Source organism: Aquarana catesbeiana, linkage group LG11 (genome assembly GCF_042186555.1).
Source record: "Aquarana catesbeiana isolate 2022-GZ linkage group LG11, ASM4218655v1, whole genome shotgun sequence".
NCBI classification, from domain to species: domain Eukaryota; kingdom Metazoa; phylum Chordata; class Amphibia; order Anura; family Ranidae; genus Aquarana; species Aquarana catesbeiana.
In genome coordinates this window covers 52,945,518-52,960,009 of record NC_133334.1, presented here as the reverse complement: position 1 = coordinate 52,960,009, position 14,492 = coordinate 52,945,518, and the positions used below count along the sequence as shown (strand labels likewise).

The following is a 14,492-nucleotide window of genomic DNA, read 5'->3' as shown; positions in this document are numbered from 1 at the left end:
CAGATGCTCAGGGATCCTGTAGATAAAAGGATGGAATCCCTATTGAAGGATGTTTTCGCCTTAGCAGGATCAGTGGCCCAACCTGCAGTAGCAGCGATTGGAGTCTGTCAATACTTAAGAGACCATGTTAAGCAGGTCATCAAAGTATTACCTGAACAGCAGGCCCAGGGGTTTGCTAACCTTCCAGCGGCCTTATGCTTTGTGGTTGACGCCATTAGAGATTCTATCGTGCAAACCTCCCGTCTTTCACTGGGGTTGGTGCAGATACGTAGAATCCTATGGTTGAAAAATTGGTCAGCCGAAGCACCATGTAAGAAGCTACTGGCTGGGTTTCCATTTCGTGGTGCAAGGTTGTTTGGAGAGGACTTGGATAACTATATCAAGAGAATCTCTTGTGGGAAAAGCACTCTCTTACCTGTCAAGAAGAAGAGTAAGCGTCCCTCTTTCAAACGGACTCTTTCCCCAGCCCCGGGGGCTTCAGCCTCCAGGCAGTCTCGACGGCCGCCTCCATCGGGGTCCAGAGACAAGAGTCAACCCCAGGGACAAAAGAAGTCCTGGGGAAAGAAGCCTACTAGGCAAAGCACTAAGACCTCTGCATGAGGGGGCGCCCCCGCTCACTCGAGTGGGGGGAAGACTGCGACAGTTCTCAGAGCTCTGGCAGGAGGACTTCCAGGACAGATGGGTAATCTCCACGGTAACCTTAGGGTACAAGCTGGAGTTTCAGGAATTCCCCTCTCCTCGGTTCCTCAGATCAAATGTTCCCAGAGACCCAGAGAAGAAGCAGTCGCTCCTTCTAGCGTTAGAGCGACTTTTGTCGCAGGAGGTCATTATGATAGTTCCCGCGAAGGACCAGGGATTGGGCTTCTATTCCAACCTTTTTAAGGTCCAAAAGCCAAATGGGGATGTCAGGCCCATTCTGGACTTAAGGGATCTGAACCAATTCCTAAGGATTCAATCCTTCCGCATGGAATCAATTCGAACAGTAGTTCCCACCCTGCAGGGAGGAGAATTTCTGGCATCAATAGACATCAGAGATGCATATCTGCATGTGCCCATTTTTCCTGCTCATCAGAAGTTTCTGCGCTTCGAGGTAGGAGGGCGCCATTTCCAGTTTGTGGCTCTGCCTTTCGGGATAGCCACTGCACCTCGAGTGTTCACAAAGATCTTGGCTCCTCCTCTGGCCAGATTAAGGGCTCAGGGTATAGCTGTCATAGCATACCTAGACGACCTGCTCTTGATAGACCGGTCGGTAGCCTCTTTGAATGGAAACTTGAGGACCACGGTCAGGTATCTAGAACACCTGGGTTGGATCCTCAGCTTAGAAAAGTCTTTCCTAAAACCAGTAAGAAGACTGGAGTATTTAGGTCTGATTATAGATACAAGCCAGGAGAAAATATTTCTACCCCAGGCAAAGATCACTGCTTTGAGAGAGCTGATTCTGACAGTAAGGACCAAGAAGGGTCCCTCAGTCTGCCTTTGTATGAGGCTACTAGGGAAGATGGTGTCTTCATTCGAAGCAGTTCCCTATGCTCAGTTTCACTCAAGAATGCTGCAACACAGTATTCTGTCGACCTGGAACAAGAAGGTTCAGGCATTAGACTTTCCGATGCACCTGTCGCATGCGGTGTGTCAGAGCCTCAATTGGTGGCTCATACCCGAAAACCTGCAGAAGGGGAAATCCTTTCTACCGGTTACCTGGACGGCGGTAACAACAGATGCCAGTCTGTCAGGTTGGGGAGCAGTTCTGGAACAGGCTGCGGTCCAAGGGGTATGGTCCAAGACAGAGAGGACCTTACCCATCAACATTCTGGAGATCCGGGCGATACATCTAGCTCTAAAGGCCTGGACTATCAGGCTACAGGGTTGTCCGGTCAGGATCCAGTCCGACAATGCCACAGCAGTGACTTATGTCAATCATCAGGGAGGCACCCGGAGCCGAGCTGCTCAAAAAGAGGTGAACCAGATCTTAGTCTGGGCAGAGATGCATGTGCCATGCATATCAGCAGTTTTCATCCCGGGAATAGAGAATTGGCAGGCGGACTATCTAAGTCGCCAGCAGTTACTTCCAGGGGAATGGTCTCTGCATCCCGACGTCTTTTGGGCCATATGCCAAAGATGGGGGGTTCCAGATGTAGATCTCTTTGCATCCCGATTCAACAAAAAGATAGACAGATTTGTGGCAAGGACAAAAGATCCTCTTGCATGCGGGACGGATGCGTTGGTAATTCCGTGGCATCGGTTCTCACTGATTTACGCATTCCCGCCTATTCTGCTACTACCATGACTCCTTCGCAGGATCAGGCAGGAAAGGAAGTCGGTACTTCTGGTGGCCCCCGCTTGGCCCAGAAGGACTTGGTATGCAGAAATAGTAAGGATGACAGTAGGTTCCCCCTGGACCCTACCGGTACGCCCGGACCTGTTATCTCAAGGTCCAGTGTTCCATCCTGCCTTACAAACGCTAAATTTGACGGTTTGGCTATTGAGGCCCACGTTCTGAAGAGTCGTGGGCTCTCAGGTCCTGTCATATCTACCTTGATTAATGCAAGGAAGCCAGCTTCCAGGATGATTTATCATAGAGTCTGGAAGGCTTATATAACCTAGTGTGAATCCAGAGGTTGGAATCCCAGGAAATATGTCATAGGTAGAATTCTTGATTTTCTACAATTAGGATTAGAGATGAAGCTGGCCTTGAGTACCATCAAGGGCCAGGTCTCTGCTTTATCAGTACTATATCAGCAGCCACTTGCTTCGCATTCTTTGGTCCGAAACTTTATGCAGGGGGTGATGCGTCTTAATCCTCCGGTTAAAGCGCCCCTAAACCCCTGGTCCTGGCTGTGTTACAGAAACAGCCTTTTGAACCAATAAGTCAGATTCCTTTGGTCTTGTTGACAAGGAAATTAATATTTCTGGTGGCCATCTCTTCTGCTAGAAGAGTATCAGAATTAGCAGCTCTTTCCTGTAAGGAGCCTTATTTGATTATACACAAGGATAGAGTGGTACTACGCCCTCATCCTAGTTTTTTACCGAAGGTGGTTTCTGATTTTCATTTAAACCAAGACATTGTTCTACCTTCCTTTTTTCCAGATCCTTGTTCTCCGGAAGAGAGATCTCTACATTCTTTGGATGTAGTAAGAGCAGTTAAGGCCTATCTAGGGGCAACTGCTCAGATCCGCAAGACGGATGTTTTGTTTGTCCTGCCAGAGGGTCCCAATAGAGGACAGGCAGCGTCAAAAGCTACCATTTCTAAATGGATTCGACAGTTGATCATTCAAGCTTATGGTTTGAAACAGAAGATTCCTCCGTTTCAGATCAGGGCACATTCCACAAGGGCTATTGGTGCTTCTTGGGCAGTGCATCACCAGGCCTCTATGGCTCAAATCTGCAAGGCCGCAACCTGGTCTTCAGTTCATACATTCAACAGATTCTATCAGGTGGATGTAAGAAGGCATGAGGATATCGCCTTTGGGCGTAGTGTGCTGCAGGCAGCGGTACAGGGTCCTCAGGTCTGATTGCACTCTACTTGGTCGTGGTTCCCCCCCCTCAGGTAGCATTGCTCTGGGACATCCCATCAGTAATTACCGTGGCTCTGTGTCCCGTGATGTTCGAGAAAGAAAATAGGATTTTTTAAAACAGCTTACCTGTAAAATCCTTTTCTTTCGAAGGACATCACGGGACACAGAGGTCCCGCCCCTCTTCTAATACACTATATTGCTTGGCTACAAAACTGAGGTATCCCTGCAAGGGGGAGGGATTATATAGGGGGTTGAACTTCCTGATAGGGTGTGCCAGTGTCCAATCACCAGTGATACCTATATAACCCATCAGTAATTACTGTGGCTCTGTGTCCCGTGATGTCCTTCGAAAGAAAAGGATTTTACAGGTAAGCTGTTTTAAAAAATCCTATTGTTACAAATGCTGGCTCAAAAGAAATGCCGTAGTGAAAACAATGTGCACAAAATGCTCACTGTGGGTTTACCTTAGTGAATCCAAGTGGATTAGGGAGGTTGAGAAAACAGTGGTCTGGATGTGCTACCCCAACAATGGAATACCAGTGAATAGATACTAGGATATCCTATTCTTGTTTCATTGACTTACATTGTCATAGATACATACCACTCATTTCATTTTCATGTCATGCCAATCATTGGTTTACTAATAAAAATACAAATGTTTATACCTATGTGAATTTGTTTGGTTCCACCACGCACACCTCATTCAAAGTCCCAACCTCCCCCTTCTTTGCAAACCGGATATTAAGGGAAATATCCCCAATAGGACACAGATGGCAAAAAAAAAAACTGACGGGGGTTATAACATATGGAGGTTTCTGGAGGGCCAGGTATGGTATATGCATAGTTACATTGGTCAAAATCAGACCAATCTAACTGTGTATAGAATATCCATACCTGGAGTTCTACTTTAAATAAAATAGGTTAGTCTGCATAGCTCCAGCACGCTTGTTAGCAGCCTACTGTTTTTGTATATGATAGGAGAGAGGAAAGATGTTTAACAATACTCTAAAGCTGGGCATGCGCTGTGTGAATTTCTGATGAATGGTCTGAAATCAGCCTTGTGGGGGGCCCTTTCAACCCCCTCCCGCCCAACATACTTAGATTGAAAATGAATGGAGCCAGGCAGAAAGTTGACTACCAAGCAATGGTTACATCCAATCAGATGCATCCACTGTTCAGGTGCTTTGACAGCAGCTGCTTGCAGCTGTCAGAATACAATAACCCATCAGGGGAATCCATTCCTCTATGCTGTATACCGTAGATGTAGTAATCTGTTGGTGTTTTATTTTTGTTTATCCCACAGGCTGAATGAAAAAAATCTGCGTATGGTCAGTTTACGCCTTTTCTTTTTTTAAATAAAGCAGCTGTTACCGAGTTGGTGAAAGTAAAGAAAATTTGATAAAAATAACACTATATACATATTAAAGGAATATGGATTCTCCTTAAGTCACAAGTCTTGCTGATTTTTTAATATTTTGCTAGTGTGTGCCACCAGCAGTATAACCGTCACAAATTATCTATTTCTTAACACAGAATGGCCGTGACCTAAGCATTCGACCCAGTGGTAGTCGTCATATTAAGAAACAGACTTTTGTGGTGCATGCTGGGACTGACACCAGTGGAGACCTGTTCTTTATGGAGGTAAGTTGATCATGGAGCATGTGGTGCCATCAGCCTGTAACTTTTCATCAGCTAATGAGCCTTCTCAAATTCACCATTTCTTCAGTTTCCTGAATTTTATCCTACTCTGCTGTATTTTTTATAGCGCATCAAAATCATAAATAATGAAGTAGGGTTTGTTAGCCATGTCACCCCCTGAGGTGTAGCCCTTGCTAGCAGTGCAATTTTAATATGGTACATTTCCAAGAAGTGCTGTCTACAGACATGTATACACCAATCTTGAGGTTTTTTTTTTTTTTTTCTGTCAGTGGCAGGACACTGAAAGATGCACAAGTGTTTTGACCTAAATAAAAAAAAAATGGATTTTTTTTAATTGGCTATTAAAATAAAGTACAGCTAAAAGCTCCTAAATAATTAAGTTCCAAGTCCAGTTACTTTGAAATGCCTTCTAATATAATCAAAAATAATAATTTTACCTTCCTGACAGAGCCAAATACTTTTGTGTCTTGAACATTCCTGAAAACTGCAACTAACAGTGGAAAGGTTTCAGCAACAGAGGCAATCCATAAAGCATTGGGCGGTACTGTGTATGGTCAGGTGCTGATTGACAAGCTACAGGGTTGAGAATCAGCAGTGGCTATGCTGATAGCCACGCCTCCCACAACATTAGTTTCAACGCTCTTTGAGGCAGTTCTTTTTACCCAGTTTCACTTCAGACCTGTGCAATTTAACATTCTGTCATTATGGGACAATCAACTCTAGACCGACCAATTTTTGTCGATCCACAGAAGACCAGGCCTGGCTTGGCTGGCTGATGCCATCCTGCAGGCTCTCAGTGCAGGGGACTTGGTAATCTATGGAGTCCCATCTCCCAATCATCATCATCTTTGAGTGTCAGTGATTTGGCTGACTCTGCAGTGTTGAACTGTCCTCCTTGAGGGCCATACGATCCCCATTCAGTTAGACAGCACTACAGCAATGGTGTACTTCAGTTATCGGGGAGCAATCAAAAGTCTTGACGCAGCGATCTTCTACCCCAAGAACTGATATGCCACCTTGCTTCACGATTGCTGCCTTTAATGGCATAACTGTTGAAGCCTAGGTTATGTAGCACAGGGGGCATCTCTGAGTCGGTTATTCCTCAGATACTAAAAGATAGGTACTTACTTTTCACAGGGTCTGTCATTGGGTGTGGAAGGGATACTTCACTTGGCGTCAGTTGCCGAAGTTTCTCATTGAGACAAATTCTCTCTTTCCTGCAGCTGGGTCTGTGCCAGTGTTTGGCTGTTTGCACTATCAAGGGGAATATTTATGCTCTTTCTATCCGGTTTCAGAGACTCTGAATCCGGTTCTGTTGATCCTTCAGAAACCATCATTTGAACCCATTGGAGACATTCCTCTCTGTTCTCACCCATAAATAGTGCAAGGTGAGTTTTTACACTGGCGGCCTTGTCCTGCAACGAACCCTTTCTAGCTTTGCATAGGGGCAAGGTGGTATTGAGATCCAGGACCTCTTGCATAAGGTAGCTTCTGTCCTTCCCCTCAACCAGGACATGTTTCTTCTGTCCCTCTGCCCTGCTTAAGTTCCCCCGAAGGAATTTTCCCTCCTATTGTCTTGATGTGGTTGAGGTTCTGAGCATGTCTTTTTTTTTCTCAACCACTGTTTTAGAAAGATAGATTACCTTTTTGTTATCCCAGGATATGGACCCCAACAGGGTGCACAGGCTTCTTTTTCTGCCATTTCGAGGTGGCCAAAGCCGGCCATACGCGGTTCGAATCTTGCCTGGTTCAGCAGGAACTGGCCAAGATTCAAACCGTTAATGAGCAGGCTGAATATACAACCAGCCTGCCGGATTCACTTCCAATTATCGCAAGCGGCTGCTAGAGATAATCGCTGTCTTCTCCTGGGAGAAGACAATGGCCCAGCAGGAGGGATTTCCTTGTTGGCACTGTCTGAGTTGATGGGTGAATTGTGCAAATTTAGGAAAGAAATTTGCATCGTGTATGGCTGGCCTTAGCCAAACCTTAGGCAAGCTAAGGGTCCCAAGGATTGAGTTACACCTTTCCAGTGAAGGTGCACTCTACTAGATCTGAAAGTGTTTCATGGGCTTTTCAGCATCAAGCAAACTATTTCACAGATTTGCAAGGGTGCCTCCTGGTCTTCTATTTCCACTTTCTAACAGGTTGATGTTTTTGCCTCATTTAATGCAAACTTTGGGTGTGAGGCCCTTGTGGTGGTTCTGTGTACTGCAGGGAATCCCCAGTTTTGTTGTCTTTATTCTTGGAACTATAAGCGATTGTTTGCTGTGTTGCCCACCCCTCATGATAGCGTGATGCTAGTAAGAGGGTTATCCTAGGCTGTCCTTCTGTTTGCCAGTGTCCAATCCATCTGAAGGTAGTTAAACCTGAAGATTAAAGACTTTCTGTGTGTCTCAAAGAACTCCAAGGAAATTTTTTTTTTTTTTGAGTGCAAAAATTGCTTGTGGAATTTCATAGCAGGTGTCAGCTAGATAGAGTAGCTGTCATTCATGTACTACTAAAGATGAATAGTTACCCATGCTAGCCAAAATGACAGAAAAAACTGTCTCACCCTATATTCTCATATACAATGTTAGTGTAGTGCTAAATCTCACCAATACTCCATTTGCACAGTCAAAAAAAAAATATATAACCCTATACAAAACATATTATCCATATATAAAAATAAAAACATGTACCAGTTGGATGCACTTTTTTTTTTCTTTTATATATGGATTATATTTTTGTGGAAATGGAGTATTGGTGAGATTTAGCACTACACTTACATAATTTACATTCATATACTATGCCTTTTCTCCCCATTGCTGGTTTGTTGGAATGTATATACAGTCTTAATTAGTAAGCAGTACAGAGAGCATTGTCTGTATTCAGAGTACAGTAACACATAACCAGTCAGCTCAACCAATGTTGAATCCAGTTGCAGTGGACTACTGCACATTGTTTTTTACCTTACTGAATAAAGCCCTTATTTTTTGTCAAATGGTTTGTGTACTAGTAAAAATTGTTCCTGTGTCCTCATCTCTTCTAGGTTTGCGATGACTGTATTGTATTACGCAGTAACATTGGAGCTGTGTACGAACGCTGGTGGTATGAAAAACTCATTAACATGACCTACTGCCCCAAAACAAAAGTGCTTTGTTTGTGGAGAAGAAACGGACAAGAGACCCAACTCAACAAGTTTTTCACCAAAAAGGTGAGTCTTGAATGTGAGAAGGTTTATTGGGTGGTGGGTTCCCTGAAGTGGTCACGTTTTGAGTTAGCAAGTATGTCGGTTGTGTGAGTTCTGTTAATCGTGAGTCTCTAGACGTCAAAAGTGATAATGGTCACACTGCTCTACAGTTACCCTTCTCTCTGTCTAGTTCTTTACAGGTCCTGTCGAGGTGTAGTTTTACTTGGTTTCAAACTTTTGGTAGACAGGACACATATCACAAAGGTCTTTTGTTATCCCCAATGATTAGGATGAGTGGCTGACTCCAGAACAATCACCTGTTTGCTAGGAACATCTTGAATGCAACAACCCCAATTCCAAAAAAGTAAAAAACAGAATGCAATTGTTTGCAAAACTCAAAAAAAAATCCATCATGTATTCACAGTATAAATTAAAAAAAACACTTCAAATGTTAAAACTGAGATAATGTTCCATTTTAAGAAAAAAAGAGGTCATTTTGAATTAGCAACACGTCTCAAAAAAAGTTGGAACGGGACAACAAAAAAAGCTGGGACAGATCCACAAATAGCTGGCAAAGTAAGTGGTACTAACAAAAAGCTGGAAGAACATATTGCAATGAATTAGGTTAATTGGCAACAGGTCAGTAACATAATTTGGTATAAAAAGAGCATCTTAGAGAGTCAGAGGGAGTTATTTACTAAAGGCAAATCCACTTTACACTACAAGTGCAAAGTGCACTTGAAATTGCACTGAAAGTGCACTTGGAAGTGCAGTCGCCGTAAATCTGAGGGGAAGATCTGAAATGAGGGGGAGCTCTGCTGATTTTATTATCCAATCATGTGCAAGCTAAAATGCTGTTTTTTATTTTCCTTGCATGTCCCCCTCAGATCTACAGCGACTGCACTTCCAAGTGCAATTTCAAGTGCACTTTGCACTTGTAGTGCAAAGTGGATTTGCCTTTAGTAAATAACCCCCAATGTGTCTCAGAAGTAAAGATGGGCAGAAGTTCACCAATCTGTGAAAAGCTGCATATAAAACTTGTGAATTGCAAAGACTTTAAATATATCTACCTCTAAAGTACATCACACAATATCAAAAGATTCAAAGGCTCTGGAGAAATCTTTGTATGCAAGGGACTATGCCAAAACTCCATATTGGTTGCTCATGATACAGTGGGGCAAAAAAGTATTTAGTGAGCCACCAATTGTGCAAGTTTCCCACTTAAAAAGATGAGAGAGGCCTGTAATTGTCATCATAGGTATACCTCAACTATGAGAGACAAAATGTGGACACAAATCCAGACAAGACACCTGTCCACAACCTCAAACAGTCACACTCCAAACTCCACTATGGTGAAGATCAAAGAGCTGTTGAAGGACACCAGAAACAAAATTGTAGACCTGCACCAGGCTGGGAAGACTGAATCTGCAATAGGCAAGCAGCTTGGTGTGAAGAAATCAACTGTGGGAGCAATAATTAGAAAATGGAAGACATACAAGACCACTGATAATCTCCCTCGATCTGGGGCTCCACGCAAGATCTCAGCCCGTGGGGTCAAAATGACCACATGAACGGTGAGCAAAAATCCCAGAACTACACGGGGGGACTTAGTGAATGACCTGCAGAGAGCTGGGACCAACGTAACAAAGGCTACCATCAGTAACACACTACGCCGCCAGGGACTCAGATCCTGCAGTGCCAGACGTGTCCCCCTGCTTAAGCCAGTACATGTCCGGGCCCATCTGAGGTTTGCTAGAGAGCATTTGGATGATCCAGAAGAGGATTGGGAGAATGTCAGATGAAACCAAAGTGGAACTGTTTGGTAGAAACACAACTAGTCGTGTTTGGAGGAGCGAGAATGCTGAGTTGCAACCAAAGAACACCATACCTATTGTGAAGCATGGGGGTGGCAACATCATGCTTTGGTGCTATTTCTCTGCAAAGGGAACAGGACGACTGATCCGTGTACATGAAAGAATGAATGGGGCCATGTATCGTGAGATTTTGAGTGCAAACCTCCTCCCATCAGCAAGGGCATTGAAGATGAAATGTGGCTGGGTCTTTCAGCATGACAATGATCCCAAACAAACTGCCCGGGCAACGAAGGAGTGGCTTCGTAGGAAGCATTTCAAGGTCCTGGAGTGGCCTAGCCAGTCTCCAGATCTCAACCCCATAGAAAACCTTTGGAGGGAGTTAAAAGTCCGTGTTGCCCAGCGACAGCCCCAAAACATCACTGCTCTAGAGGAGATCTGCATGAAGGAATGGGCCAACATACCAGCAAGTGTGTGACAACCTTGTGAAGACTAAGGCCCCTTTCACACGTGCGGACCGTATGTCCGTATTTCATCCATCCGTTTTCAAATGAAATACGGACATACATGCATGCCTATTGGATAGCGGGTGTCAGCGGATGAATATCCGCTGTCACCCAATATCATCCGTCCCCGCTATGGTCCGATTCTGCGGACGGAGGAAAATCCTATTTTTCTATCCGTCTGCAGGGCGGATCAGATGAACACGGACAGACGGTCCGTGTTCATCCGATCCCCCATAGGGGAGAGTGGAGATCTGACAGGGCGGTCCCTGCGCAGTGTGCAGGGACCACCCTGTCATCCGCCGGCTCAGCGGGGATCAACGGAGCGATCCCCGCTGAGCAAGCGGATGTTCACGGGGCGAATCATCATGGATCCGTCCCGTGTGAAAGGGGCCTTACAGAAAACGTTTGACCTCTGCCATTGCCAAAAAATGATATATAACAAAGTATTGAGATGAACTTTTGATATTGACAAAATACTTATTTTCCACCATAATTTGCAAATAAATTCTTTCAAAAATCAGACAATGTGATTGTCTGGATTTGTTTCCACATTTTGTCTCTCATAGTTGAGGTATACCGATGATGACAATTACAGGCCTCTCATCTTTTTAAGTGGGAGAACTTGCACAATTGGTGGCTGAATAAATACTTTTTTTGCCCCACTGTATTTGGTCCCTCAGACTGCATTGAATTAAAAACTGGCATGATTCTGGGGTGGACATCATTGCATGGGCTCAGGAGTGCTTCCTAAAATCACTGTCTGTGAATACAGTTCTCCGTGCCATTCAAAAATGAAAGTTAGAACTCTATCGTGCAAAGAAGACATATCTGAACATCATCTAGAAACACAGCAGTCTTATCTGGGCTAGAGCTAATTTAAAATGGTGTGTTGTAAAGTGGAAAACTTTGTGGTCAGACTAATTTAAATTTGACGTTCTTTTTGGCAAAATGGGACTAAAGAGGACAGGGGCATCCGTCTTGTTAGCAAGGCAACTTGCACATCTGAAAAGGCACCATCTGTGCTGAAAGATTTATGCAGGTATGAGAGCAGCATATGCTTCCATTCAGACAATGTCTTTTTCAGGGAAAGCCTTGCATATTTCAGCAGGACAATGCTAAACTTCATACTGCATCCATGACAACAGCATGACTTTGTAGATGAAGAGTCTGGGTGCTTAACTGGCCTGCCTGCAGTCCAGACCTTTCGCTAGTTAAAAATATTTGGCGCATCTTGAAATTAAAAATATGACCAAGACCCAGGACTGTAGTAGTTAGAATCCTATAGCAGGCAAGAATGGAACAACATTCCTCTCGCAAAACTCTAGCAACTGGCCTCCTCAGTTCCCAGACATTTACAGAGTGTTGTAAAGAGGGGATGCTACACCATGGTAAATATGGTCCTGTCCCTGTAACAGTAGGCCAGCAAAGAAGGCAGACTTAGGTGTCATTGTGTACCTTTAAATTGCTCAACAGCATCCAGGAAGCCCCCCTAGTACTATTCCTTCTCTTATACTTTGGAGCTCTGGCCTGCCATGCAGTGGTTTGCCTCTAATAGATGCTGAGGTACCCACAGGGCTTTGTGGTGTCCCATTGGGTATGACATATCTTTGATTTGAAGTCAAAGATCTCAGTAAGTGTTACTCCAATGTTAGTATTAGCGCCAATACAATATGTGTTGGATGGATTTAAGGGCTATCTCCACCTTTCGTAACATGTTACAGCCATATTCAGCATGCAGCTGAACCCTCACCTCTGGGGTCCACTCTCCTGTGAAAACGGGCAGGATTGCACAACCCCCATGACCCCCCCCCCCAGCAGTAACTGTCGTTTTATAAAAAATGGTTCTGCTGTGTGGGGATCCAACTGTGGATCTGTGAATGAATAAAATACAAGTTCTGTCTTCCACCTCGGCAGACATACTTGTAGTTCTCAATAAACTAGGAGCTCTCTGATTAGCGCACTAGTAGTCCATTAACACTTCTGCAGCTCAGTAACTGAAAGAGAGCTGTAGGAATTGTCTGTCTGCAGGAACCTGACATGACATTGCACCCGCAATCCACTGACCGCGTGTGCAATAATTTGCAGGCTCCTGTGTATGAAGATAACAACTGGACTTTTTATTTTAGACTGCTAGACTGTTATCACCTTGCTATGTTCACAGATGACACCGGTTCACTTTGACGTTTAATCCTAAGAAGCCAAATGTTTTCTGTAACTGGCCAGATACCTAGGCGGACCATACTAGAACAATAGAACATTCTGACCTGATGTTACCAAAAGATACCATACAACATTTTTACTACATTACTCCAGTTTCAGGGTATGACTAATGGCTGCCTTCAGCAGTAGGAAAATTTTTCGGGCCATCTTGGTAGTGGCATTATTGCCCCCTTGTACAGCTTGTGTACCTGATCCAGTTCTGGATGTGTCTCAGATTTTATATATATAATACTCCCGTATTGTGAAAATAAAATTGTTATGAAGAAAATGACCACAAGCTTTTTGTTTCCTAAACATTTCTTTTACCATTCCAGTGTCGTGAGCTGTATTATTGCGTAAAGGAGAGCATGGAGCGAGCAGCAGCACGGCAGCAAAGCATTAAACCAGGTGATCCCACAATTCTTTATCAATATATAGTCTTATTAACATTTGTCAGTAGTTTACCAGAAAGCCGGTAGCAGTATTACTGACTGATTTCACCATGTTGTATGTTATTTGCTATATTCGCTGTTAGTTTCAGGCCATGAATGTTTTTCTTCTACTAACTGTTATTTTGTTGCCTTATTTTGCCTAACATGGTAGATAACATGATGAATTAAAGTGTAAAATATCTCTTTCTGTCCAGGTTTGGAAACTTTCGCTTAGGTAGTTTGCAATTGTAAGCTATTTTAACATGGCTAAAGTACGTTTTTGTTTCTTGAGAGTATATTCATTTTTTAACCCACAGACTCATGCCGAATTTAGAAGCATCAGCATGTGTCAATGCGTTTGAACCCGATGTTTATTACAGATGAATCTTCCTTGTGCATGTGTTATTTTAATGGATAAGTTCACCTTTCGTAACATGTTACACCCATATTCAGGCTGTGTCACGTTACAAACGGACCAGCCCCCGCACACCCCTGATTTCCCAATCTGACCGTAAGCGGGGATCTTCTCCCCCCCTCCCACCCGTCGGGCTGCGTTGCTCATTCAGTGTTCTGTGAATAGAAAACTACAAGGTCTGGCAGCCTTGGCAGCTGTCAGCTTGTAGTTTCCAATGAACTACCACAGTGCTGTGGTCATTCTCTTTTCCTGTCAGATTGTATCTGCTTGCCTGTACGGGCACACAGATACAATGACGGTTCAGTGGGAAACCTGCATGGCATCAGGGAACTGCTTATCGCTGGTGCATTGCTTTAGCGGCAGAAACAAAAAATAATAAATGTGCATTTTTTTTTTTTTCCTGCAAAAAAAAAAAAGTTACATGAAAATGTTCCTAAAAATTTGGAGGAAAAAAAAAATTTAACTGTTGCTAGGCATATCGTCCTAATCTGCCACCTCCTACACCGCGGTGATCTTCAGTCTTCTCCTCCTCTCGTTGTCTTCTGGGGAATGGGGCGCGGTGTGTTCTGGGAACTGTGTGTGTCCCAAACACAGCGCGCACCATTCACAAAGCGCTGCACGACTCGCGCATACGCAGTAGGAAACGGGCAGTGAAACTGCAAGGCTCCACTGCCTGTTTCCCTTAGATCGAATGGCAGCGCGGGACATGAGAGCCGAGGGATGGGTCGGCCTCGGGCGGCTGACATCGCGGTCACCCTGGACAGGTAAGTGTGCTTATTAAAAGTCAGCA

At 44.2% G+C, this 14,492-nt stretch overlaps 1 protein-coding gene across 34 annotated transcripts in view; it reads left to right on the top strand.

Moving 5' to 3' along the window:
* Nucleotides 1-14,492, top strand: part of MADD (MAP kinase activating death domain) — a 175,234-nt gene that overhangs the window by 143,095 nt on the left and 17,647 nt on the right. For all 34 annotated transcript variants that reach the window (XM_073604395.1, XM_073604389.1, XM_073604391.1 and 31 more), the window contains 3 exons: nt 5,046-5,153; nt 8,200-8,364; nt 13,192-13,264. In XM_073604395.1, the coding sequence (XP_073460496.1) occupies nt 5,046-5,153; nt 8,200-8,364; nt 13,192-13,264 (346 nt within the window). The remainder of the gene's footprint in view (nt 1-5,045; nt 5,154-8,199; nt 8,365-13,191; nt 13,265-14,492) is intronic.